Source organism: Cnephaeus nilssonii (genome assembly GCF_951640355.1).
Source record: "Cnephaeus nilssonii genome assembly, chromosome: 4".
Classification (NCBI taxonomy): domain Eukaryota; kingdom Metazoa; phylum Chordata; class Mammalia; order Chiroptera; family Vespertilionidae; genus Cnephaeus; species Cnephaeus nilssonii.
Window position 1 is genome coordinate 63,085,359 of NC_137075.1, and position 22,217 is coordinate 63,107,575.

Below are 22,217 nucleotides of genomic sequence, written 5' to 3' on the forward strand. Positions count from 1 at the left end.
GGGCCATGTTACACAGTGAAAATGGAAAGAGGCAGGGAGCGTTCGGGTAATCCCATTCCAAGTGGTAAAACTCTGATTGTGATGCTTCATACAAGTCATAGACTCCAGTCAGCGACATGCTAGCCCTCATCTGGATGATGCTTTGGCAAGAAGGGCTCAGTCATCTTTGGAGGACCTACCTGGGGACTTTTCCTTATTAACACTATGAAAAAATAATCCAGTAAAGAAGTAATTTTGACAAATAAATCGGCCGAGAAGCTACTACGGGATCACATGAGAGAACTGGTCTTCTACGACTCTGATAGGGACGGCGGGCTCCCCCCTCCCCCCCCCCCCGCCCCGCCTCCCTCCAGGTTGCAGGAATGCAGGCCCAGGAGAGGGAGCCACACCGCTCTAGGGCCAAGGCTCAGGCCAGCAGGCGCGGGTTCCAGTGCCGGCCTGGGGTGCTGGGCGCTCTCCCTGCTGAAGGAATGGTGGTGGTGAGACTGGGCTTTTATCCTGATCGGGCCAGGGCCCCGGAAAGCCTGGTAGCATCTCTGGGCAACTCCCCGCCAGGCCTTCAAAGCGTGGCAGCTAAGTTCCCATCTTTAGTTTTTCTTAAACAAATGAATTGATTTTAATGCTGGCAAACTGATAACAAAGCAAAATAAAGATAAAACTAAATTGCAACCATCTGCCAGGCTTATGTTCAAATCATTCTGCAGAGAAGACACTGGCGAGGGGAGGGGAAGGGAGGCGGATTGGTTACATTCTTTCAAACTTGTCATGAGCACCAGGCACAGTGCCAGGCACAAAAAGTGAGAAAGACGCCCATCATCCCTGTCCTCACGGCGCCTGTAGTGTGCGGACAAGTTAGACATCTTTCTGTTTCCGTGTGGCAACAAATCACCCCACGGTGCGCTCAGAGTCACAGAGACGGCACGTGACGCCAGCTTCTCTGAAGGAGACCGAGTCGCCGTCAGGGGGATGGGGGAGACTTCTGGGAGGACATGATTGCAATTGGGCTTTGAAAGGATTTTCCAGGTGGAGGAGGCGAGGGGCCTTCCAAAGGGAACAGTGTGGGCAAAGCAAATGGGGTGCACACACGGAGACAGCTGCCATGCTAGAAGGGGGCTGACAGTGTGGGTGGGTGCCGGGGAGCTGGCTCTGGACAGGTCACAGGCCACCTCGCCAAGGCAGCTCCAGCTCCCGGCCGGACCCCTGTGCCCACTGTCGTTTCTGAACACGGTCTGCTCTGGGCCAGAGCTTGTTGTTAGGGGCAAGGTAAGGCCCACGGCGGGCTCTCTGTTCCCCACAGAGCCTAGCCGGGCTGTGCGCAGAAAGCCCGCCGTGTCGTGAGCTGCCTTGGATGAAGGGACTGGGACTCGCTGCTCAGCCCGTGGATGGTCACTCCTGACCTGTCAGCCCCCATGGGGCAGCTGGAAGGCAGGCGCTCCTCTGGGCTCTCATGGGGATGCTTTGGAAGAACTGATCCTTTCCCATCTCATGGCGTTTATTTATAAATAGGAACTTTGAGAAACACAAGGTCAATAACCACAGAGCATACATTCCAGTCTCGAAACATTAGATAATTAGCCATCTTAGCTTTGTAAGCTTTTGGTTCTACCTCTTTTTTAAAGGTTTTCTAAAAGGACCCGGTTTCCTTAGGGTCCAGCAGAATCTGATCGGGCTACTCCACAGATTTGCTGTGGGTAAGACCCCCCCACACACACACTTCCCCGCCACCACTGTGCAGCGCTCCTGTCTACCTGCACCCCAGCCAGCTCTGGTCCTACTGCGGGGACATGCAGTTGCTCAGCGCAGGCCCACTAAAGACAGGATTATAGAAACTTTTTGGCTTCCTCTTGTCGCTCAATGTTGGAAATAGGGCTAGACAACGTGAGTACTCAGGCTGGACGGGCTCTCTGGACCCAGTGTTGGTGTCTGAGGCTAAGAAGAGACAGTTTGCAGGAACCAAGAACTGGGCTCCCGGACTGTGACTCCGCCTCTGCAGTCCTTCCCTTCCTCACAGGGGCATCTGACTTCCTGAGGCGGGAATGGTCCCGGGATGTGCTCCTCTCTCCCGATCCCGCCTTAAGGACAATGAGCCTTGTCTCCCCTCTTCAGCCCAGCTTTCCATTTTTGTCACTTAGTGGAGGCGCCTTGTAGGAGCTGTGGAAAGTGCCTGACCCGACTGTCACCTCTCCGTGAAGAGGGGGCATTTTAACCAAAGGCAACAACGCGAGGAAACCTTGTGCTAAAGGGAGGGAGGGGAATGATGAAGGGATTATGAGGAAAGCTGCCACCTGGGCGGCGTCTGGACCCCTGGGAAAGAGGTTTGTAATCTTCAGGGTGAATAGTTCTCTCTCACCCATTTCTCTTAGCCTTGGACATACCCAATTATATAAAAAGGATACTCAAGTTCTACAAGAACATGGGGCCCAGAGTCCCTCTTGGGTTTGATTGTTTGACACGAGAAACCCCAAGCTTATTATTTCAGGGTTAACCTTCTCCAGACTGAGAATGCCATGTGGCAATGGAGTCACCACCAGGGCTTGTGGTGTAAAACTCCGGAGTCCTGTGATAGAAAAGTCCCTGTACACTCCTGGGGCAGTAGTTCTCCGTCAGGGCAGTTTTGCCCCTCCGCCCCCGGAAACATCTGGCCACGTCTGCAGACAGCTTTGGCTGTTACAGGTCGGGGTGCTACAGGCATCTGGTGGGCAGAGACCAGACGCTGCTAAAGCTGCAGTGCACGGGACAGCCCCACAGCTAGAATCATCCAGCCCCAAATGTACGGGCTGGAAAGCCCTGGCGTAGGGCTCAGTCATGGTTAGACTACACCCCCTTGAGGACAGAACCCAGGTCCTGTCCTCCTTTCTGAGCACACCGGGGAAAAGGCAGGGTCAAGTTAAAGGACTCCGCCCCAATCGTCCCACTCTGGTTAAGTCTCAGGTCCTCCTCTCAAAGTCCATGCACTTTCTCTCCCAGAGGATTTCCTTAAGGTTACTTTTCTCCTGGCAAAGTTTTCCAACTCCGCTGTTCCTGACAACTTCCAGAGAAAACCCTGAGGGAGCCACACCTAATTGCAAACACGCCTCGGAGACAGTGTGCAAATAATGGAGTCCAAACCGCTCCGGGCTCTCACTGACCAGCAGGCTCACCCACACACCTGCACCCCCATCACACCTGCACCCCTGGCTGAGGCAGCTGGTGTGAGAGGGCCTCGTGAATGCAGTGCCCTGGTTTGGGGCTTCACTCCTGGGGGGCTGCCTCCTCATTACTCCTTGGTAACAGCCCCGTTTGCTGCCCGCATCCTTTGGAAGTGAGAGGGAGGGGAGAATTCTGGCCACGTTTCTATAATCAGCCTCCAAATGAACAGGTTTGCCTTGGACTGCCGTGGAGTCTCACTCCCAGGAGAGCTGGGCCCAGCCTGGGCTCTTGCCAGCAGCAGCTCTGGCTGAGCCGGGCGGTGCGGGCAGTGGCAACGCTGCATTTGGGCCTTGATCATGACGTCCTAAAAGCTGGGACTCGGTCTGTGGGCTGCTCCCTTCACCACCTGGGCGGTCTACTGAAGCTCCCCACTGCACCCTGACGGCACCGCCCACTCTACAAGCGCCAGCTTAGACCTGAGCCGGTCTAAGAAGATGGCTAATTACTCCCGACGCCACAGTTTATCGTTACAAGTGGGGGTTACTTTGGGATGTCAGCCTCAAGTTCCTGCATGGCTTCTTCTCATCCTCTGTAACCGCCCTCAAACACTGTCCCTGCAACGTAAAGTCAGGATGGGAGGCCGTTAGTGTCCACTCAGGATCAGCACACACTCCCTGGAAGGGGGTCAGCTCACCAGGCCAGCCTGTGATTCCACGGCCGAGGGATCCAGGGCCAAAGAGGGACATCATTTGCCCACATCATACAGTCGGGAGGAAACAAAGTGAGTTCTTCAACCTACATCTCCTGACCACGGGGGAGTATTTGTCACCCTGGCCCCGGGAACGTGTATAGACGAGCCCAGAGAACAGAGACGATCATCATCTCAAATCACAAGCCAGGTCCACGCGGTCTACGTGGGCAAGTCCCTTCTCTGCAGGCAGAGTTCTCAATTTTGTTTAAGAGATGAGGAATTTCTGTTTTACCTTTGACCCTATATACTCCAGAGCCGTGGTCAGCAAACTGCGGCTCACAAGCCACATGCGGCTCTTTGGCCCCTTGAATGTGGCTCTTCCACAAAATACCACGGCCTGGGCGAGTCTATTTTGAAGAAGTGGCGTTAGAAGAAGTTTAAGTTTAAAAAATTTGGCTCTCAAAAGAAATTTCAATCGTTGTACTGTTGATATTTGGCTCTGTTGACTAATGAATTTGCCGACCACTGCTCCAGAGGAACAGGAAAAGAGAAGGTTACATCCAGGTTAGATCCAGGGGAAGAATTCTGCACATCTGAGGCCTTTAAGGAGCTCTCTTAGTCACATCACATACATTCTCTCAATTTTCAGGAAGGTCTGTGGTTCACAGATTCCGTTTTCAGGCCAGAAAATGGAGGGGAAAGGGGAAATTACCTTAATGAGTGGTATCTGGCGAGGAGGACACAGAAGATAAATTCATGGGCAGTTCTTGATTAAGCAACTGACAGAGGAGGACATACTAGCGACCAGAGGTGGGTGACTCAGAAGGGCGTGCTTCTACAGCTTTCTGACCAGGGCTTTGAAATACAATCTTCGTATGTTTACTGAGCTTAGTAGGTGATATTTATAATCTCACACAATAAGAAAGGAACAAAGCAAGGCGGAGAGCTGGCAAGGAGAGTTGGCACACGTGGACTAATGGGGCCCTCTCTAAATATGCACACCTGGCCCAGGTCGGCCACCGTGACGTGCAAGAGGGTAAAGTGGTCCTTCCACGGACCTCCCTGACCACTTGAGACTCCCAAGGTGGGAAAAGCTCAAGCATCTGCAGGGAGAGAGTAAACTCGGAGGTTTGAAGAAGGGCGTGGGCCCCAGGAGTGCTCCCTTCCCCCCTTTTCCCAGACCCCTAGCTTCCTGCGGTACGGATGGAGGTGCCGAGCAAGTCGAGATGAGGAGTTACGTTCTGGGTTTAAAAGGGAGAGCGGGCTTTCACAGCAGGAGGGATACAGCCAACTGTTAGGTTTCCTTCAGTAGCTGCTGTGCCGGGGCCTGAGCAGCTTCCGGGGGAGGAGGCAGAAAGGCAGTGAGTGCCGGCGCTTGCCCACCGGACGGGCCTGCCACACTGGACCACCAGCTGCTCAGCCCACAGACGCGCCTCCTCCCAGAGGACACCCTGGACATTGACGGTGCTGGTGGCGAACACCCAGCGAGGCTGCGGATGGGCCCTGCGGCTAAGAAAGCCTGGAAGGAGAAGTGAGCCGTGTGATCGCATGAACGGGGCTACCATGTGCCTCGGGAGAAGGGGCAGGTCTCCAGAGCAGAGAGTCCCCGGAGCATTCTCTCTGTCCCAGCTGTGGGAGACTCCCGGACTTAGCGAGGCCCTGCCCCTGGCGTGCTCCCCACAAAGGCTCAGGGAAGTCAAGAGCACGAAGGGAGATCTCAGTGAACCCCCCACACAATAGCTCCTCATGCACCCTGGTTCCCATGGCGGCCAGAGTGCTCATAACCCACCCAAGGGCATCGGGACAAAGCCTGTGGGGGGCGGGGGCAAAGGATGTCTTGGCACCACACTCCCCCCACGCCTGCAGTCCTCACCTTGTTGGAAGGAGATGTACACCAGCCTCTCGTCAAACTTCTGCACCCGCCGGAAGTTGTTGACCATTTCCCTGGGGGATGGGTCATTCTCGTGTGTGCAGTACAGAGCTGTCTCCAGAGCCAGCAGCTGCGGGAGAGGGGCCCACACCCTCAGGCAGAGTGAGGGCCCCCTGGCCTGACCTCAGGAGGAGGGGACTGTGCCCCCCCCCCCCCGCCCCCAGCGCCTTGGCAGAGACTCAGCAGAGAGCAGCGGGAAGGCCAGAGACGGCCCCTCCCCTGCGGGCCTCTGGTGACCGGGCACGGGGTAAGGAGATCTGTCGTCCCACCTCCCAGGCTTGGGGCAGGCTGGTGCAGGTACCTCCAGGTTCCGCCAGCCGTCTGTGTGCAGGGAGGGACACCTGGGGTGCTGGAGGGGCTCCGCTCTCCTGAGCCCGATTTGGGGCCCGACTCTAAATCTGGGGGGCCTGGGGCTTATTCCGATGTTCCCATCAGGAGGAAGGGCAAGAGGAGGCAAGAGCTTCCCAGGTCATCGGATGGCCAGTTCCATGGGGTTTTCACCTACCCACATGGATGACATAGTCTGTTTGCAAGGCAGTTTCGGGTTAGGATGTGACTGCTTCCCCACACGTTTCTCTCCTTGTGTCACCCCATCTTTATTCCTTTCTGCCTACTTGCCGCCTTTTATCTAGGTTACTCAGATCGGTAGCTCACAGGAAAAAAGGAGCCGCTCTGCGGGGGTGACGGTGGGCTGGGCCTGAGCCCCGGCCCCCCGGCCACCTTCTTCTTGAATTGAGGCTGTGGCGGAGAGGGCCAGGCAGCGGCCTGGAACGCTTGGCTCTGTCACTAGCCAGCGGTGATCCCGCCAGTCTCCTCAAATCTAACCCTCACTTTCATCACCTGTACGGCGAGAGGGGCAGAGACGGCTGCCCAGGCTTCTGGCCCTCCGTCTCGCACTGGACTGCGAGCTTGAGGGCAGAGATCCCCACTCCCTCATTGCAGCAGCCCCAGCTCCCCGGTTCCTGAACCCATTCAACCTGACCCTGCCTTTATTCCGCCCCTGCAAAGGAACCGCGCTCCCTCCCACCGGGGAGTGAACACCATCCACCCAGGGGTATCGTGGGAAATGCAACTTAGCAACTGTTTTTTAAAGAACGGTGGAGATGGGTTCGTTTTCGTTTGACTTGATAGCCCCACACAGCGCTCCCCAGGCGCCCGTGGCATTTGGGAGGTTGGAATAGGAGCCAGTGAAACTCTAAGTGAGGACAGCAAGCCACCGGGGAGGCTACGGTGATACCTGGTGGCCTCTGACGTGGAGGGGCCGACGCTCACCTGCTCCTGGGAAATGTGCACGGGGTTCCGGAACACCGTCCAGAGCACCGTGGGGCTGCAGGGCGGCGTGGTCAGGGAGCCTTTGTAGCGATAGTACTCGGCCGGCCTCTCGGGAAGCAGCTCTTCAATGCTGAAGCCGGGAATGTGCACTTCTTGGCCTGGAGAGACAGGTTGGGGGATGCGTCGGCCTTGCTCCGCACAGCAGAGGAGCAGCTGAGCCTGTGACTGAGCCTAGAAACAGGAACGAGCCCCTTTCTGGGCCATCGGACCCCAGGACCTGGTCCCAGACACCTGCCCTCAGCATCCGTTTTTCTTCAGGTCACACGGGAGTCACTACATCCGTCCCAACAGAGGGCGACTCGGCATCCCAGGACCCCTCACCTTTGTACTTGACGTGCTGAAGGTGACTGAAGATCTTGTCATAGGAAGGATTGAAGGAGCCCATCTGCAACAGAGACAGGGCGGGCTGAACTGGGAGAGATTCCTATAGGCCGAGCCTGGGCCGACGGTGGTGATGGGAGAGCTTGGCTGGGGCCATGGTCACTGCTGCCAGGCCTCCCTGAAGAATGCCCTTCACGAGGACAGTTATGATGGGCCTCTAGGCTGGTATGGGGTTGGTAGAACATCCCGCCTCCTGTAGCTCAGGATGTGCTGTTTCCACCCACGGTGCTGGGCTGGAGTGTCCCGGGGCACGGGATGTAGCCCGTGCTCCCGGTTACCCGCTGTGAGCCCGAAGGCTTGTTCTCTGACCGGAACTCGAGGGAGCCTGAGCTCATGCCGCCAGGTCAGGCAGTGCGCATGTTGAGAAACAAGGCACACGCTATCTCATTAGGGGAAAATGATGCAGGGGAATCAGGAGATGTTCCCATTTTCTGGGATTAGGGAAGAACTCATTCCAGGGTCCATAAGGATGGACCTTGGATGCCTGGAGTTGTGTCAGGAGTTCAGGCATCTGGTGGTACAGAACTGAATGATTCCTACTTCACCACCTCCCCCCCCCCCCACACACACACACACACACTCACACACACTCACACACGCTCACACTCACACACACTCACACTCACACGTCCTGTCCACCTGGGCAATTCCATCCCTTAGGCATTAGGGCTGGGGGCTAGGGCTCATTTTCCCGATGTCACAAAGGACATGCCCCGTTCTGCTGCTCAGCCACAGGAAGTGCTGCCTCCAGGCCAAGAGAGAAGGAACTCTATGGGGAACACCCCCCTGCTCTGGAGGCAAGACACAGGTGTGCATGGAACCAAATGCCGAGTCTGATATCATCCCAGCTTCCAACTTCACGTAAAACCCCTCTTAACCTCTCTTACCTCTATGAGAACAGCTAGGACGGCGAGGCCTTCTGACTTGTTACTGGCGGTGCTGGCGTTGGGGTACAGGTCCGAGTTATAGTGGACAATGTGCAGCTGCAGTGGGCGAGAAGCCGCTTATGAGGGGATGGGCGACTCGTGGGAACCTCTGGCTTTTGCAAGAGACTGGAGTCCCATGGGGAGGACCGACCTCCCCCCCCCCCCCCAGGTAGATCACGCCTCTCAGACCCTTCCCTCATGGCCTCCACAGTTTCCCTTTTCCCTCATTCCCCCCTGCAAACTGCCAGGCCAGACTGTCCATCTTACTAATTCATTGCATCCCCGTGTCTGACATCCTGCTTGGAAAGTACCAGGTGCACATTAATACTGAATGAAGAATGAATGAACGATCAAATGGGTTTTTATACCAGCCTGGTACTTTGGAACACTTCACCCTTCTAATTTTCCTTACTTGTTCTGGAGCCCGGGGCAAAATGGCCTCATGTGTCTGGCCACTATGCACTTGATCTGGAAGCAGTGGGGGCTGGGGCAGTAAACCTCTAACTGCGCTAGTAACTTAATTGTAATTGTATCCTCAGTAGGACACACATTTATCCCTCAGGTAGAGAAAATCACAAGTCTAATATTTGGTCTCAAGTGAAAACAAGTCTAGGTAAGCATTAAGACATTGTTGGGACAAATTCTGACAACGTTTATAACCTGATTTTTAATCCTAAAGGTGGTGTCGTTTGTTCTCCCAAAAAAACATATTAGTAAGTAGATCTACAGGTTTGACACATGCATTTTTGTTGATTCTTTGCCTCTTTTTCCATCGTATATGGTTATATTTAGAATTCAAGAATATTTTATTGAATACAGCTCCATGTTCCCCACTTTTCAAGTGGCCCTTTCTAATTTTTAAAAATTGCATCAAATTATTGCTTTTTCCATGTGGACCTCTATTCAGTATTTCTTAGGGGCTCCTACTTCACCATTCCCCCCTCCCACCCCCCTCCCCCGAAGGATGCATCCTCCCCTATTGTCCAACACCATCCTTGCCTGGCATCGCTTTGACAAACGGAACAGAATCCTATATGGCTAAAACCCCGGAGGTCCTAGAGCCTTATTTCTTTTTACCGCTGACCTTTGAGCTTGTGGGCACTGTGTTCAGACTAAATCGAGAGGAGGTGAAGTCTAATACAAACGGAAGGGAAGCCCCTGCTGAGAGGATGGAGTTGTCTTACACACACTCCATCCAGAAGGACCTCCAACTCCCAAGGACCCTCCATAGAGAATCCGCCACTTAGGGTTAACCTGGTGCATTTTCTCTGTTATTGACAACTATGGCCCATCTTCACCAGGCTCTTGGCCTGATGATGTGGCTTAATAGCGGAAAATACAATAACTAGAAATATTTTTAAATGTCCAAACCCTCCCGGCCGACACCCTAACTCCTTTATTCCCCATGGGAAAGTAGGAGCCTCCACACGGCAGTTAGCCTGGAAGAACTCGCAGTTCTGGGGGTTCAGAGAGGGGCCTGGCCTGGAATATGTGCACCTCCAGCAGTGCCATGCGACTGGGCCGGAATTACAGTCTTTCCACATTCGCAGCTCAACCTGTCATTAGCCTGAGGCATTAAGCAGTTCAGCAATTAAGAACAGAGGAGAGCGGTCATGTCAGTGTTTACGGTGGGCTCCGCTGGCTGATCAGTTGTACTTACCTCCTCGTATTGCCCTGTAAACATTCAGAACACACACCAAGTTCAAGTCCATGGGAGCTCTGACGTAAAGCAACTCTCCCCTCGCCCACCATCGCACCCGCCGCGCCTCCTCCTGTCTTCCTTTGGCATTTGGGGTTAGTGCTTCAGGGCTACGTAACACAATGCTCTGTTGACAACCCAAGCTGTCCTCGGTGAGTCTCTGGTTGCCATGACGCCCTGCACATTACGATGCCAGCCATCCCTTGGTTTGTGGCCAAGTAAAAGAGTAGCCCTGGACTTGGGTCCCAAGTTCCAAGCACAACCCGTGTTCAGGGAAAGGAAAGATGGGACAGGAAAGACCTGCGCCAACAACATGGCATGTGGAGAAGACTGAGAAGTCAGGGGAGCCGTTAGCCCAGTGTAATTCAGCAGGGGGTGCGTCAGCTAGACAAGCTGGTGGGATCTGTGCCAACAGGGCGATGTCTAGAAAACGGGCATGTGTGTCCCACTGTGCCCCCTGGGAGCACTGCCTTCTGAGCAGCATGGCTCAGTACACGATACAGAGACAAACTCAGCCTGTTTAGGAGAGAAAGGGGACCTGGACAGCACAGGGGAGCTGCAGGGTGGCCGGAGTAGCTACACCTTCCTGCGCTGCTCACAGGGCTGGGTGTGGCTGTGGAGAGCATGAAGGCAGAGCCCCCCACCCCCACCCCGTCACTGATCTTACAGCTCCCCGCACCCCCACCCCCATGCTCTGGTCTTCCCGCACACCGGCCAAGGGGAAGAATGCCAGATCACCCACCCTGGGCAGCTCCTGCCAGCCTGGCCACCCCACTCACCTCGGCAGCGAAGTGCTTCCCACCAACAGTGTGCTCGGAGCCGTGGGGGTCATTCTGGTCCCCCCAGTGCAGGTGCAGCTGTGTGGCACTGTAGCGGGATGGCAGGCCCCGGATGTGCATGCCCGGGGGCAGCTTCAGCTTCACTGTGGGGAGTGGAGAGGTGACCTTCAGAGTCAGGCAGCACCTGCTCGGGTCCCATATAGGGGGCCGGTGGATACAGCAAGGCGGAGACCCGAGAAACACAGCCTGCGGGTCAGGAACCGGGCCTCTGTCCCTGAGAACACCCCCGTTTCACTAAAGCAATCCCAGCGGCAGCAGCATCTTCCTGGTTCCCCTTGGAAAATGGAAAATGATGGCAGGAACACTGATACTAGGCCAACGGGTGGGTGCTTATTCACATGGCCATGCATTGCACACCTGACCGTGAAGATAGACCCTTTAATGAAGCGCCTGCCAAGCTGTAGAATTCTATCACAGCAACATTAATAATTGCCATTTATGAAGCATCTACTCGATAACAGATCCCAACATACATACTTTCTCATCTTCACAGTACCCCTCCCCCCACCCCCATATGCCCATTTTCCAGGTGAAAGCTCAAGCCAGCATTCAGATCCAGGTTTGTCTGACTCCAAAGCCTGGGTGCGGGCCCGCAATGAACTGTGTGGCTCTTTGAGTTCATGATGCCCAAGAATTCGCTCCCACGCCACAGCCAATGGCCAAAGGGGCCCGGGCCTGTCCCCTCTCTCACACGAAGACATGTGCTTCTTCTGACAGGTGCTGCCCTGGCAGAAGGGGCTGAGCCCAGAACCCCCAGCACCCCTGGAGGAAGTGGTCTGGGCCCCTCCCCCTGGTGCCTCAGTGGAGCCCCCTCCCCGGCAGATGGACGAGGGCAGGCAGGCAGCTGAGGGAAGCTAGACACCTGCAGGTCTCTGGGGTCTCTCCCTCACCTGAGTGGCCATTGTTGGTCAGGGTTAATTGCTCGTTGGCAGACACGTTATAGCCCTGGAACTCAAGGGGCCCCAGGCTGGCATCGTACTGGAGGATGTCACTGTGCAGGTCTATTGGGGACTGCATCAGGCCCCCACAGGACGGGTAGTTCTTGGGCCAGCTCTTCTCCCCAGCAGGACCTGGAAGGAGAGATTCAAGCCCAAGGTTTAATCTGGTTTCCACAAACAATTTTTTTTCTAACCTTGTAATTCTGCGTTCAATAGAATTACACCTATTATCTTCTTACTCCCCAGAGGTCTATTCTCCGAGGCCCAGAGAGCTCAGCCTACAGAACCAGGTGCAGCCAATGCCCCAGACCACTTGCTGGTAGTGATGTGGGGAAAGGACTAGAGCAGCAGACCAGGGATGTGAGCCCACCAGCTCTGCTTTATTCTGTACATTGTTCCTATTTTGATACAGCACATCCTCTCCACATGAAGACCTGCTGACTTTCACAGTCTACTTGTTGTGAGCAGGGCTCGCTCTGGGCCTTAGGGCCGCCAGGTTGCACACCAACTGGAGCCCCTGCTGGCCCAAGCTTGCATTCTAGTGGGAAGAACTTAATGAATCTGCTCGGATGCCCAGATGGGAAAAATCGGTGTCGGACTGACTGCAGACCTACCAGGTAGGTCTTTGAGGCTAATGGATTTATAGGTATGATCTTCCTGAGAGGAAACCCTTGAGGATATTGGCTCTTGAAACCCACGTCCAGGGTAAATACAGAACCCAACCTGATAGGGATACTTTTCAAACATCAAGTAATTCAGGCCTGGAATCGCAGAGCCAAGTGCAAGGTTTATACTGAGAAAAAGTATGACAGTACTACAAACTAATTATTACAACCTCATTGACAAACTATCAGTGAAGAGGCATAGACTTAAAATAAATCCTCCATGGCACAGGCCCCCTGATGACTACCAGGTGATAGTCCTCCCTCTGGAAATGAAAATGAATAATCCCGTCCCACGGTCAGATAAACCTTCTCACTCCCACAGGGAAAAGTCTTTAAAGAATGTAAAAGCTATGTTTAAAAGATTATCTCCATGGCAATTAAACAGATTTCAGGCTGAGGTTTCTCCAGAAGAGCAAATAATTGGCATGTCACGGCTTGTTGGAGTAGATGGTGGTGCCCTGTGGGCCCTCTCGGGGTTGGGAACCCAGCATTGCCTTCGGGGGTCCATTCATCAGTGTTCAGCACAGAGAAGGGTGTTAACTAGAGCAGAGGAGGAAGGAGCACCACTTCTTCTGGGGACCCTTCCATAGACAACAAGAGTGTGAGTGTGTGTCCTGGCCCTCAGCACCCTGGTTCCCTGCACTGCAATCTCTAACCAGGAGACCTCTTCTGAGAGTAAGGAGAGTCAGAAGCAAAACTCAGTGCCCACATTCATTTAAAATGCTGCGAGGAGTTGGTGCTAGGTCTGGACACACACAGTAGAACCCTTCTAGAACCTTCCAGTCTGTTAACCTTTGCATATACCTTTTCAGAAATGCTAGAGCTGGAAGGGATGTCAGACTCTCCAGGCCAACCTTTCACTGGACACGTTTCCTCACGTGCACACGTCAGTCAGAGTTCCCACTGAACTATGCTGTTTTTGTAGCCAAGGCCTCAAAGCGCTGGACTCAAGGCAGCTCAGCTGCACCAAGATGGTGACTGGGGAGAGGCTGGAGGAACCAAAGCAATGGGGCAGACTGGGGGAAGACAGTGATTCAGCTGAGGGCAAACCAAATTCTTCAGGGACAGGAGGGAGCAGGGAGGAAGCAATCCTGAGGTGTCATGCAAACCCTAAGGGCCAGGAAGAGGCTCACGGAGTGGGGGCAGGCCCTCCAGAGTAAGGCCTTTTCTCTGCTCACTACACCGCCTGGGCCCAGGGTCCAGGTGGCAGAAGCTGCCAGATGGGCATGAATGGAAATTCTCAGGAAGAAAAGAGGCCATGAGAGGACTTCTCCGTGCATGCGTGACTCAAGGGAACCAGGTTAGAAGAAGGACGTTCTCTTCCTAGAGCAGAGTTTTCACGAAGAGAGCATTTTAGTGCTGACTGCCCCAGGAGCTCCTTGGAGACTGAGACATCTCCTTTTCATCTCTGTGAACCCGGGTTGTGACGGGGGCCACACACATGACAGGCATTTAGAAAACATTTTCCGAAGGATGAACGATCCTGGAGAACAGAGAGCTTGGGGAAAAGCTTGGGAAGAACTTTTCTCCTTTATTTTGTTCTAACTACTCTTCCTTGGACGTTAGGCTGAATGAGGTATGTGGAGACAGGAAAAGACCAAGGTTATAAAAGGCAGCAGTGGTGGCCAAACCTCCCAGGAAAGAGAAGCAGCTCTCCTGGACCAGGACAGTCGGAGAACCAGATTCTGGCACCAGCTGTCCCACCACCTCAGTGACCTCAAGCCGGTGACATCCTGCCTAAGTCTCCTTTGCCCTGCGTACAAATGGGAGGATTGGACAGCATGTTCCAAACATCCCTTCTGGCTTTCAAGCTCTGGATTTATTAAGATTACTAGAACTAAGCGCCTTCACCCTCTGAATCAGGCGAGTTTGAACGAGTTGGAGAGGGTTGCTCATGCCACAGCAGCTCCTGGGCATGTGACAAGGAACCAACTATGGGAATGAGGTTACAGGGCGCCGCTACTCCAGGGCTGGCTGGAGAGTGGGCAGCATCTGCATCAGGAACCTACCCATGGTCTTGGCTGCCGTCCACAGAGGGCACTCGTCCATGAGTGCCAGTCACAGGCCCTTAGATAAGAGGGCTACTCCTGCAGCTGCTGATGCAACTGCTGATGCTTTTTTATATATAAGGTATTTTGATTTCAGAGAGGAAGGGAGAGGGATAGAGATAAAAACATCAATGATGAGAGAGAATCATTGATCGCTGCCTCCTGCAGGCCCCACATTGGGGATTGAGCCCACAACCCAGGGCATGTGCCCTGACCAAGAATTGAACTGTGACCTCCTGGTTCATAGGTCAACACTCAACCATTAAACCAGGCCAGTGGGGCTACTGAAACTTCTTTACTTATCGTTGTTGTTGTTGTTGTTATTTTAACGGTCTAGCTCCTTACAGCTCTACAACTCTACCATGTGAGCAAGGCAAGAATTGCCCCATTTTATAGATGAAAATGAGATGAACCGATTTGCCCAAAGTTAGACTTTGGCTGAATTACCCTGCCTGAGTCACAGGACTGACATGCCCTCTGTTTCAGCACTTTCCCAGAAGATTCTGTGCACCTGTCTCCTCCCTTCCTATGCTCTTCTTGAAGACAAGAACCATGGCTCACTCATCTTGCCTTGACCGCAATGTCTGGCACAGAGCAGGCCCTTGCGTGCTCACTGCGAGGCATTCTCATGCTAATTGAGTGCTTGTTTGTCCCCAGGGAAGTACACACCTACATTAATCTCCTAGCCTTCCATTCCCAGATATAATTTTTCCCCTCAAGTTCAAAATTTGCCCTCCTAGCTTTCTAGTTAACATGTATGACAATTTGTTCTGCCTGGGACCACTCACTGCAAAAGAAACCTGGTCGCTGCCCTGTAGCCTGGGAGATGGCCTGCCAAGTATGGGCTTCATGGCGATTCCTGGGACCCTCCACCAGCATGTGATGGCTGGCGTCCCCTTCTCACACGACTGGGGACGTTGTCAAAGCAGCCTCCACCTTTGTGGCTTGTGAGAATGAGGTGCCATGTGGGTGGGCACCAGACTAGTATCAGGGTGTCAGTGGGAGGCTCCTTTCTGCCCCCAGGCTCTGCCTGGCAATGTGTGACGCACCTCCACAGTAGCACCAGCCTCTTCACTGGTAGTTGAAGCTCAGGCTGTAATTTTTCAACACAGTCTCAGCTTTCACACGCATGCCTTGTGTCTGCTGCCAGAAGACTTCCCTTGGGACCAACTCTTCCAAAAGAAGCATTTATTTCCAGCTACCTAAAAATGTGGCTTTTCTCTTGAGGGTTGGCTTTGCCTCTTCGATTGGTTGGATTCCTCCCATGATCATGATAAAGGAGATCATGTGTATCTCCCAGTTTGTTTCCACATAAAAGCAAGGCATTATTTCTTCCCAGTTCATGACTTGAACTGCTTTAGGCAAAACAGAAGAGGACCGAATTTCTGTTTTGAAATGTAACAAGAGATTAACATGGCACAGTTTGAAATGCCTCTTGTGATTTCTGATTGGAAACAATCAGGCCCAGGCTACAAGACTTGCATTACCCGAGGCCCAGAATTTTTTCATGGAAAATTTCATATGTATACAACAGTAGAGAGGAGAGCACACCCCAAGCTTCAACCACTAACAATGCATAGTCAATCTGGCTTCATCTATCCTATTCCTACACTCCCCTGTTCTTGGATAATTCTGAAATGAATCCAAATATATGTCATTAGTACATATTTCAGTATGTCTCTCCAAAACATAAGGATTCAAAATATTATTACCACTCTTAAAAAGAAAACAATTAATTCCTTAATGATATCAAATCCAGACAAAATTAAAATTTTTCAATTTTTCTCAAAATTCGTAATGATTTATTTGTAAAATTCAGGATTCAAATAAGATCCACATATAGCAGCTAGTTGCTGTGTTATGACCTATATCTGAACTGAATGGAGCAATGCCTCATCAGAGAACAATTGGACCCACTCTTCCAAGACTCAAAATCTCAGAGCCAGGCTGACTCAGTCCATTCTTTGCCCTCATTTGATCCTGGAGTCAAGTTTCCATCATCTCCACCAGGCCCTGGAGTCAAGTTTCCATCACCACCACCACCTCTACCAGGTCCTGGAGTCAGGTGTCCATCACCACCACCTCCTCCACTAGGCCCTGGAGTCAGGTGTCCATCACCTCTACCACCTCCACCAGGTCCTGGAGTCATGTTTCCATCATCACCACCACCTCCACCAGGTCCTGGAGTCATGTTTCCATCACCACCACCACCTCCTCCAGGCCCTGGAGTCAAGTTTCCATCACCACCACCACCTCCACCACGTCCTGGAGTCAAGTTTCTATCACCTCCACCAGGCCCTGGAGTCAGGTTTCCATCACCACCACCACCTCCACCAGGCCCTGGAGTCAGGTGTCCATCACCACCACCACCTCCACCAGGTCCTGGAGTCATGTTTCCATCACCACCACCACCTCCTCCAGGCCCTGGAGTCAAGTTTCCATCACCTCCACCACCTTCACCAGGTCCTGGAGTCATGTTTCCATCACCACCACCACCTCTACCAGGTCCTGGAGTCAGGTTTCCATCACCACCACCACCTCCACCAGGCCCTAGAGTCAGGTGTCCATCACCTCTACCACCTCCACCAGGTCCTGAAGTCAAGTTTCCATCATCACCACCACCTCCACCACGTCCTGGAGTCAAGTTTCTATCACCTCCACCAGGCCCTGGAGTCAGGTGTCCATCACCACCACCACCTCCACCAGGTCCTGGAGTCATGTTTCCATCACCACCACCACCTCCTCCAGGCCCTGGAGTCAAGTTTCCATCACCTCCACCACCTTCACCAGGTCCTGGAATCATGTTTCCATCACCTCCACCAGGTCCTAGAGTGAAGTTTCCATCACCTCCACCACCTCCAACAAGCCCTGGAGTCAGGTTTCCATCACCACCACCACCTCCACCAGGTCCTGGGGTCATGTTTCCATCACCACCACCTCTACCAGGTCCTGGAGTCAGGTGTCCATCACCACCACCACCTCTACCAGGTCCTGGAGTCAGGTGTCCATCACCACCACCACCTCCACCAGGTCCTGGAGTCAGGTGTCCATCACCACCACCACCTCCACCACGTCCTGGAGTCAAGTTTCTATCACCTCCACCAGGCCCTGGAGTCAGGTTTCCATCACCACCACCACCTCCACCAGGCCCTGGAGTCATGTTTCCATCACCTCCACCACCTTCACCAGGTCCTGGAATCATGTTTCCATCACCTCCACCAGGTCCTAGAGTGAAGTTTCCATCACCTCCATCACCTCCACCACCTCCAACAAGCCCTGGAGTCAGGTTTCCATCACCACCACCACCTCCACCAGGTCCTGGAGTCAGGTTTCCATCACCTCCACCAAGTCCTGGAGTCAGGTGTCCATCCCCTCTACCACCTCCACCAGGTCCTGAAGTCAAGTTTCCATCACCACCACCACCTCCACCACGTCCTGGAGTCAAGTTTCTATCACCTCCACCAGGCCCTGGAGTCAGGTTTCCATCACCACCACCACCTCCTCCAGGTCCTGGAATCAAGTTTCCATCACCACCACCACCTCCACCAGGTCCTGGAGTCAGGTTTCCATCACCTCCACCAAGTCCTGGAGTCAGGTGTCCATCACCTCTACCACCTCCACCAGGTCCTGGAGTCAGGTTTCCATCACCTCCACCACCTCCTCCAGGTCCTGAAATCAAGTTTCCATCACCTCCACCAAGTCCTGGAGTCAGGTGTCCATCACCTCTACCACCTCCACCAGGTCCTGGAGTCAGGTGTCCATCACCACCACCACCTCTACCAGGTCCTGGAGTCAGGTTTCCATCACCACCACCACCTCCACCACGTCCTGGAGTCAGGTGTCCATCACCACCACCACCTCCTCCAGGCCCTGGAATCAAGTTTCCATCACCACCACCACCTCCACCAGGTCCTGGAGTCAGGTTTCCATCACCTCCACCAGGCCCTGGAGTCAGGTGTCCATCACCTCCACCACCTCCACCAGGCCCTGGAGTCAGGTGTCCATCACCTCTACCACCTCCACCAGGTCCTGGAGTCAGGTGTCCATCACCTCTACCACCTCCACCAGGTCCTGGAGTCAGGTTTCCATCATCACCACCACCTCCTCCAGGTCCTGAAATCAAGTTTCCATCACCACCATCAGGTCCTGAAGTCAAGTTTCCATCACCTCCACACTCCAGGTTAGGCCCTCACCAGGTCACACTGCAAAGGCTCCCTGCAGGGTCCCTGCCTCACTCTTTCCTGTGAGCTGCCAATCTCCTTTCTAATAACCAGATTTAACCAGGTGCAGCCCTGCTTCTGTGGCCCTACTCCATCTCTCCACTCCCTTTCCTACAGCATGCCCTATCTCACCTCAATAAAACAAGGCAGAACCATAGCCGTCTGTCATGACCTAAAAACCCTTCAGACAGTCAAGGCCTTCCCAGTCGGCCCCCTTGCTCAGGCCAGCTCCCTCATCCTCAGAACAAGCTGTGCTAACCACCCTTCCCAAATGTTCTTAGGCTAAAAAATTGAATGAAATGCTTTCTTCTTTCCTCTTCAGCTTTCCAAATCTTGTCCACTCCTCAAAGTCCAGCTCAAGTTCTGCCAAAGCTACTCCAGTGCTTATTCCCGACCCTGAACACCTTAGCCAGCCTCCGTTGGTACAGTGACTGGAATTGTCATTTAACCTGTTTCACCCAGGACTGTCGTCTCCAGTAGAGCATAAACCTGTTCCAGACTAGAACTCCAAGTCTGCACGCTTCAAAGACCTTTTGAAGACTGGAACTTTTGTCACATCTCTCCCCCAAGTCTGAGCACATAGTGGCACTTACTAAATGCTTAACGAATTGATTTGAAGGATTTCTGAAGCTCATTTCAGAAATCTAGCCAAAAGGAATGAGAGAAGAGTGTGGGTGCATACACACATATGCATTATAGGAAGATGAAGGTAACAGTAAAACTTTGGTGTTTTAATGGAGAGATTTGAGCATATTTCTACGCAGAAACAATGGGAGTAGAGAAGGAAGGTGGATCAGGAGAGAGAGAGAAGCTCATTAATGGAGTGTGGCCCTGAGCAGATAGTAGGGGATGGACCCAGCCAGCAGAGGTAGAAATTAACTCTGGGCTGAAGGAGGCACTCAGCTAATGTTTGCTGAATGGATCAGACCAGAACACTGAAGCCTGCTTGGAGAGGAAACCCAGGGAGTGAAAACCCATCAGAAATCCTGGAACTCAGCAGGCCTGCAAAGGTGATCAGAAGGAAAGGAGGCCAGCAGGGGTGTGGGTTAATGATTGATGGACGAGGTCTTATGATTTTATTATAAACAAGCAGAAGCCAAGGAACCAAACTGGTGTTGAAGCTTTTCCCCCATTAATGCTACAAATGAGTCGGAGCGAGGGCGGTGAGCACGGGCTAGAGGGTCAGGGTTACTTATTACTGAGAAAGCTTCGAGCAGGACTGCCATTGCGGGCCCATCAGTCTTCCTGGGATGTTATGATACTGATCAATACCAATGGAAACGTTTCCTAACGGTGCTTTAATCCATGCTTTAAATCAACCTTTTTCTTATTTCAGTTTTTGTTTGGATCAGCTTGAGAGTGAGGACAGGGACAGGGATTGGGTAAAGTCCTGCCAAGCCACTCTTGGTATCATTTCCGGTTTAGCCATGGCAGTGGGGGCCAGTCTCGCAGGCTGGAGGTGGGAAGACGTACACCGCAAGCCCGGGGTTATCACCTTAACTCAGAGTCCTCGGGAAGTCCTTCTTCTCCGCCTTGCCACATCTAGAGTCTGTTCCCCCTCCCCGCCATAATCCGTCTGCAATATTGTTGGGGTGGAGGGAGAGGAGAGGTCCAGGGAGTGGGTGGAGAACAGGGGACTCTGTCAGGTTCTTTCTGGAAGGAAGGCTTTATATATATATGTTAAATATATATTTCAGAGAGGGAGAGATAGAAACATCAAGGATGAGAGAGAATTATTAATCGGCTGCCTCCAGCACACCACACACTGGGGATCAAGCCCACAACCCGGGCGTGTGCTCTGACCAGGAATCGAACCTCAACCTCCTGGTCGATGCTCAGCCACTGAGCCCCATCTGCCGGGCTGGAGGGAAGGCTTTTATGGGGAGGAGCATGGGGTTTGCAGGCTGCCAAAGGCAAATGGGTGGCAACTGTTTGCTTCCGCTCCTCCATCCCTGCCACCTTCTTTGAGAGTGTCCACTGTGGAGAAGCTCTGCAGCCCACCTCTCTCCTAGAGAGCCCTTTGCATCTTTCTTTCCTAGCAGCACTACACTTATCAAAATCATATTTTATGTCTTTCTACCCCAGTAGACCAGCGGCTCTCAAAGTGTAGTCCCTGGACAAGCACCATCATCATCACCACTGGGGAGCTTGTTTGAAATGCAGATTGTTGGGCCCCACCCCAGACCTGTGAATCAGACACTCTGGAGGGGCACCAGGCATCTGCCATTGAACAAGCCCACCGGGTGATTCTGATGCTGGATGAAGGTTGAGGACCACTGCACTAGGCTCTCAGCTCATTCATTCTTGTATCCCTGACTCCTACACAGAGCCTGGCACACTGAAGGGTTCAATAAATGGTTTTTGAACAACAACGAGCCACTAATAAGTTAGACAGGTTTCTTCAGTGGTAACGGCCTAATCTCAAGACTGAAACCTAGTCTGGCCCACGTCACCATATTCCCTTTGCTCTTCTCTGACTCATTCACAAAGGAATCGTGGTTGATGTGGAAATAGTCTTTTTTAAAAGCACAGTGGAGCCAGACCTCCTGCTCATAAAAAGACTATGACTCTTGTTGACCAGGGGGAGCATAACTTGCTTTTCTAAACCCATTTTCTTGGCTCATGTCATTAATCGTTTTTTATTGTGGTAAAATATAAATTACAGCAATGACTTTTAATTGTTTATAAGTGAATTCAGTGGCATTAAGTACATTCACACTGTTGTGCAACCAGCACCAATATCCACTTCCAGAACTTTTCCCATCATCCCAAACACATATTCCTGGTGGGAATATAAAATAGTACAACCACTGTGAAAAAGTTTGGTGGTTCCTTAAAAAAGTTAAACATACAGTTATCACGAGATTCAGCAATTCTACTAGGTATAGACTCAAAGGAATTGAAAGCAAGGGTCTCAAACAGATAGCTATACATTAATATTCACAGCAGAATTATTCATAATAGCCAAAAGGTGAAAATTATCCATCAACACCTAAGTGCCCATCAACATGTGAGTAGATAAAATGTGGCATACGCATACAATGGAATATTATTCAGCCATAAAAAGGCTCATCTCAATTTAATGTACAAGTTCTTTCCTAAGAATCTAACCCATTATATAGAGGAGAGTCGAGGAAAGTCTCTATATTTTCACAGCACAGAACCAAACTTATTGCCCATGCTCAGGAAACACTCATTGGTTGAGTAAAACTTTCTGTAATTTACTTGGACTAGACTCTGAAGAGTGGTTGTCAAGCTTGAGTGTGCATCAGAATCCCCTGGGTGGCTTGTTAACACTGATTGCTGGGCCCCACCCTCAGAGTGCCTGACAGAGCAGGTTTGGGCTGGAGCCCCAGAATCTGTATTTCTAACAGGTTCCCAGGTGCTGTTGCCAGTCTGTGGACCACACTTTGAGACCC

General features: G+C 52.5%; 2 protein-coding genes across 5 annotated transcripts in view; one reads left to right on the forward strand and one right to left on the reverse strand.

Annotated features, from left to right (window-relative positions):
- APH1B (aph-1 homolog B, gamma-secretase subunit) overlaps positions 1–16,673 on the forward strand; it is a 66,147-nt gene extending 49,474 nt beyond the window's left edge. The window contains exon 7 of the mRNA XM_079768214.1: positions 16,535–16,673. The gene's annotated coding sequence lies outside the window, so the exon portion shown is untranslated. The remainder of the gene's footprint in view (positions 1–16,534) is intronic.
- CA12 (carbonic anhydrase 12) overlaps positions 1–22,217 on the reverse strand; it is a 54,042-nt gene that overhangs the window by 7,621 nt on the left and 24,204 nt on the right. For all 4 annotated transcript variants that reach the window (XM_079768212.1, XM_079768211.1, XM_079768210.1 and 1 more), the window contains exons 3-8: positions 11,818–11,997; positions 10,868–11,010; positions 8,351–8,446; positions 7,404–7,467; positions 7,023–7,180; positions 5,694–5,820 (exon numbers count right to left, since the gene is read on the reverse strand). In XM_079768212.1, the coding sequence (XP_079624338.1) occupies positions 5,694–5,820; positions 7,023–7,180; positions 7,404–7,467; positions 8,351–8,446; positions 10,868–11,010; positions 11,818–11,997 (768 nt within the window). The remainder of the gene's footprint in view (positions 1–5,693; positions 5,821–7,022; positions 7,181–7,403; positions 7,468–8,350; positions 8,447–10,867; positions 11,011–11,817; positions 11,998–22,217) is intronic.